This window comes from Vulpes lagopus, chromosome 7 (genome assembly GCF_018345385.1).
Source record: "Vulpes lagopus strain Blue_001 chromosome 7, ASM1834538v1, whole genome shotgun sequence".
Lineage (NCBI taxonomy): Eukaryota > Metazoa > Chordata > Mammalia > Carnivora > Canidae > Vulpes > Vulpes lagopus.
Window position 1 is genome coordinate 108,411,791 of NC_054830.1, and position 5,503 is coordinate 108,417,293.

The 5,503-nt window shown below is 62.9% G+C and overlaps 1 protein-coding gene across 1 annotated transcript; it reads left to right on the forward strand.

Moving 5' to 3' along the window:
* The first annotated feature begins 1,267 nt into the window (after positions 1–1,267).
* Positions 1,268–1,993, forward strand: SMIM32 (small integral membrane protein 32). The gene has a single exon (XM_041764327.1). It carries the CDS (start codon positions 1,593–1,595, stop codon positions 1,902–1,904), a length of 312 nt encoding a protein of 103 aa, XP_041620261.1. The 5' UTR covers positions 1,268–1,592; the 3' UTR covers positions 1,905–1,993.
* Positions 1,994–5,503: the final 3,510 nt, after the last annotated feature.

Consider the following 5,503-nt stretch of genomic DNA (forward strand, 5'->3'; position numbering starts at 1 on the left):
CACCTGTGTGCCTGAGAGGAAAGCCCTGCCGACAGCCTGCAGAGTGGAGGCCTCCCTCAACAAGGAGAAAAACACTCTGGAGAGTCAGGCCTTGGACCACGACTTCAATGTTAGACAGAGAGGTTGCAAAGGTGTTTCTCCCCGGCTGGGGTGGGATCTGTGGGAATGAGCTCTGGCCAGGGCTGGCTTTGAACATCCCGAGGCTGCGCGTGCTGTGCTGGAGGCCAGGCTGTGAGGCATGTGGAGGGCAAGGGGGATGACTAACTTATCTTTCCCGTTCACTCGGCCGGTGCTCACCACGCTCTCCCCACACACTGCGCCCGGGACGGGAGGAGGGACGCAGCTAGAACTTGCCTCACCCTGCAGGTATCTGACAAGTGACCAGGTAACAGCGGAGGCTAAGGTGAGGAAGGAGGCGCCCTCAGCCCTGACTCTGCACTTGCAGGACAGCGAAGGCCGGTGGGCGCCTCCATAGTCTCCAGCCCTGGGCCTCTCGCAGGCCACCCCCCTACCCGGTGACCCGCTGGGGCAGTCAGTCCTTCCGGAGCAGTGCAGCTAGGGCAACAGTTCCCAGTTTCTCAAAGGAGGGGAGGGGTTTGGACCAGGAGAGCCCCTCAGTCTCACGGCCCGCTCGCCTCTGCTCTGGCCGCCTCGCCGTGGCCAGCCCTGGCGAGGTCAGCGGAGGTCAGACGAGGTATCACCACCCGCGCCCCGCCCCTTGTTCCCCCTGCTCGGGAGGAGGCCGGGCCAGGGGGGCTGGGCAGCACCTGCGCCCTCAGGGCCCAGCTAGACAGGGGCCTGGGCCCGCCAACCCGTCCCGGCTTGCAGGGGGGCCTCTGCCCCTGCGCCAGGTGCCCCTGGAGGCCCGGTCACGCCGGGAGGGAGTATATGGGGGAAGAATGGAAGCAGGTGCCTCGGGGCCAGTCTGCTGCGCACGGCGTCTCTGGTCATGGACTGTGAGCATCTCTGCGTCCGTCAGTGCTCCTGTGACCCTGTCTTACCTCCCGCCGTCCCCCGTCTCCCCGCGGGTCCCTCCCGCCTTAGGTGATGTGAGGCCGGGCCGGGGCGGTCGCCGCGCGTCCCCCGCCGCCCCATTGGTCGGCAGCCTCCGGGGGCAGCGCCGTCAGGCCCGCGCCCCGCCCCCCGCGCCCCGCCCCGCGCGTCCCGCGCCCCGCGCCCCGCCCGGGACCTGAGCGCGCCCGCAGCCTGGGAGCGCAGTCGCCGCTGCAGGCGGGAGCGCAGCAGCCCGGGGAGCGCAGCAGCCCGAGGAGCGCAGCAGCCCGAGGAGCGCCGCCAGGCTCGCCGCGCGCCGTCCGGTCCGAACGGGGCTCGCCGCCGCGGGACCGCCGCCCGGATCCGCGGGGCGCCGGACGGCCCCACCCCCGACCCCCGCCCCCCCGGACCGCGGCCGCACGCGCCGGACCCGCACGTCTGGCCGCGCTGCCCCCGGAGCTCGCCGGGGCTCGCCGCAGCCCGGCTCCGACCCCGCGAGCCGCCGGCCCCGGAGGCCCGGGAGAGCCCGGGGAGGGCCATGGGGGCGCCCGGCGGCGAGTGAGGCGGCCCGGCCCGGCCCGGCCGGGGCCCCGCGGGCCATGTACGGCGACGTGCTCAACGCCACGGCCGGCCCCGGGGCGGCGGGGGGCGGCGCGCGGGCGCTGGCGGCCACGGTGAAGGCGGGGGGCGCGCTGCCGCTGGAGCTGGCCACGGCGCGGGGCGTGCGGGACGGCGCGGCCGCCAAGCCCGACCTGCCCACCTACCTGCTGCTCTTCTTCCTGCTGCTGCTGTCCGTGGCGCTCGTCGTGCTCTTCATCGGCTGCCAGCTGCGCCACTCGGCCTTCGCCGCGCTGCCCCACGACCGATCGCTGCGCGACGCCCGCGCGCCCTGGAGGTCGCGGCCGGGGTAGCGGCGCCGGAGCCCGGGGCAGGCGCAGCGCCCCGCGGAGACGCCCGCCGCGCGCCCCGACCCGCGCCCTCCGCCCCGCCGCGGCGCCCCGGGAGCCCGCGACCCCGGCGGAGCGCACCGACCGCGGACGCGGGAGCCCTCCCCGCCGCCGCCGCCGCCCGCCCCGCTCCGCGCAAGGACGCGCCGGCCCCGCGCTCTGCCCGCCGCCGCCGCCGCCGCCCGCTCCCGCGCCGAGGACAGCCGCGCACCGCGCCCGCCGGACCCAGCCAGGACTCAGCCCGACTTGCCGACGAGGCCTCTGGGCGGCTGCGCCCCGGGGGGTGGGGCGAGGGGATGCCGAGTGCGACCGAGGGTCGGTCCCGCGGGGGTCCAAGAGCTCGGGGTCCTCAGCGGGCAGGGCCGGGGGCGCAGCGGGTCGAGGGGCGCAGGGCCGCCCCGGCAGCACCCGGCGGCCCGGGTCCGCGTCCCGCATCCCCAGAGACAGCGTTTCCACAATAAAACCTCACTGAGTTAGACCCAGCGCCGAGGACGCTCTGGTCATTGGTTGCGGCACTTTGCAAAGGGGGCTGAGGGCGGGGCGAGCAGGTGACACTCAAGTGCAGTCTGCCTCCTACTTCGCCATGACCCGGGTCAGTTTTAATGACCCTTCCTCCTCTCCAGCTCTTCCCCAGCCTCGCTCAGTTGTTCTAGGAAGCGTTTTCAGAGCCAGTCTCAAAAGGATCTGCTCCTTCATCAGCTTAAAAAAAAAAAAAAAAAAAAAACCTGGAAAGGCTCCACGGAGACCTTCCTACCCGGCAGTTCTTCCAGCTGGCTTTGTCCTTTGCTCTCAGAGACTCCTAGGGCCTGAACCAAGAGCCCAGTCTCCACCAGAGCCCTCCGGTGATGGAAGGGCCTGAGGGTCCAGCGACGGGATCAGCTGCTCAGCACTTCTTCCCAAAGTAGGCAGAGGCCAGCTCTGGAGAGCACTGGGGGAAGCAGTGAGTGAATAAAGCCAGCTACAAGGGGGTGATGATAGAGAACCTGAGAGGGAATAAATAGAAAGATTTGTGATAACCTTGACCATTTTCAAAGTTAACCTCATTCTAGGAGTCTACTTTGTGGGGACTTAAAATAGTTTCAGGAGCTCCGTGACTCAGTAGGGCACTAGAGCTTAGAGAATGTTTGACTAAAAAAAGCTTTGCCAGATTATCTCATTCAGTAGTGCAAAACCATTGGTGGGGTCAGTCAGGTTTTGAGAATCCCAAGAATGCTAGGATGTTGCATCAGGCAAAATGCAGACAGGCACACAGTCCTGCAAATCTGTTGTAAGGGATGCCTAAGGACCCAAGCTGAGCTGGAGGGAAAGATGTGCTGGGCTGGCTGGTATCCAAGGCCAGGGCTCCCCACCACTGTTTGGCCTCTGCCAGTGAGCGCCCAACAGCCCCTCTTGGCTCCTATGCCAGGAAGCAACACAGATGAACGAGAGGTAAGGTCCCACCCTGGGCTTGATCAACCAGGTCTTGGAAAGCTAATGCCAGTAGTGTTAATTCTGTGCTAATGGTGCTAATTCTACGAAGACCTCACACAACATTTTAATAGGATCTTTGGAAGTGCAGTCAAATCTTTCCAGCTTATAGTAATGGTAGCCCAGCTAATCTGCAGAAGAGATTAAATGGAATATGTGTAAGGAAATATGAGGACCCCGGCTGGTGTAAAGACACAGCACGCTGCTGATAAGGGAGACCCTGTTTTGGCCTTGATCTGGGGGCTGTGAGGAATAAGAGACTCTAAGGACTCAGAGTACTCCTTCCTTGTCCACATCTCTCAGTGGGTGGACCTGATGGCAGTACGCAAAGTAGAGCACAAGCTCTGGAGTCTGACCGGCCTTAAATCTCAGAGCCACTGCTCACTGGCTTTGGAAGTCTAGGCATGTTATTTATCTATTTCAGCCTGTTTCCTCATCTGGGAAGTGGGTGCTCTGTCACCCATCTCTACGGGGTTGAACGTGGAATGCGGTAATTAATATAACAGGCCAGCTATCTAGCACCCAGTTGTTAGCTCATACCCTCCCTGAGCCTTAGTCTGGGGGAAGCGGTGCTGAAAGGTGAAGCTGACCCTAAAACAGAAATGTGCTGTCACTAGGGCTCACTGGTCTACTGTGTCCACAAACCAAAAGCTGGTCCCTGCAGGGGCATATATGACTGGCTTAGAGGTCACCCGAAGTTCCCGAGCCAGAATCGACTAAAGCCAGAGCGATCTGGGGGGGGGCTCTTGGGATCCTTTGATACAATACTGGCCCTAGGCCTCAAGAGGTAGACACTGAAAAGTGCTAAGGTGGAGAAAGCGTGGAGGGCACCTGTGTGTCTGCAGGCTTGAGGTGGCTTTAGCCACCTAAGCCAAAGGCCTGGCCACTTCAAATACACAGATCTTTTTGAAATAAACTCTTAGGCCTATGCAGAGATGGAATCTAGGAACCAGGCCGGGTCCCTGAGCAGAACTAGACTGGGGCTCTCTGCTTTTGGCAGCACTGTAACTCCGAATACTTGCATTCCCTTCTCTATGCTAGTGTTGGACTCGCTGAGGAGTAACGGGCCTTTCTCAGAGGGGACTTAGCCCCAGATTCTCCCTGGGAAAGGATGGGTGGGGCAGAGTTCACGTCTACCATCTACTGATGGGCTGGGTAAGTGGACTACAATGTGGCAATGGACACGTAGATGGATGTCGGGGAGGTAGGTCCACACACATCCTTCTGCCCTTTGCTCTTCCGACAATCCCATGAAACCTTGGAACCACCTCTGGAGAGCTGGACAGGGCAGGCTAAACCTAAGAACAGGACCCATGACACAGGCGTTGGGGCTGCTCTGCCATAACCAGCCACTGGGAGCAGGCAAGAGGGCCGAGCGCATGGTCCTGGCGGGGGCTGTGGGGGCCATAGGGTGGAAATAAGGGAAGGTGGTTGCAGATGCCAGCAACCGGGGAGAAGCTGCGGTGTATGGCTAGGGGCCTTAGACCTGCCGCTAGGTGGTCACCTGACCTGGGCCACCCACGCGAGGCCTTGATCGTGCTCCTGGATTTCTGGGTGCCTCTCTCTGCTCACCTGGAGAATGGAGATCATAACGGCACCTGGCTCGCAGGGTTTTCAGCACCGCGTGAGACACTGCATGGCATGTGCTGAGCTCCTGTTTGACACGCACTGAGTGCTCCGAACGTGAGCTATCCCTGTTCTTCGCCGGATGATCTGGTTCAGAGGTGCTCGCCCGAGCGTCAGTGTAACGCTCTCCCGAGGTGACCCCAGCCCTTAAGCTGCCCCCATTGCAGCAAGCTGCCCAGAGCCCTGGGGCTTTTCTCTCTGTGCACATTCTCGCCGAACTAGCTTATCCACTCTCATGGCTCCGGGGCACTTTTCAAATGACTCACTTTAGACCTCACCCCTTTTGACATCTCCATTTGGACAGCTCATAGGGAACCCCAGACTCTACACGTCTGAGCCTCGTCATCCTCCTGTAAACAGTACATCATCCTCCAGTCTCCTCCATCTCAGGAAATTGCACCGGCATCTGGTGGCCCAAAGTGGAAGCCGCGGAGATCATTCTTGCGCCCACGCTCTCCATCCTCCTACCT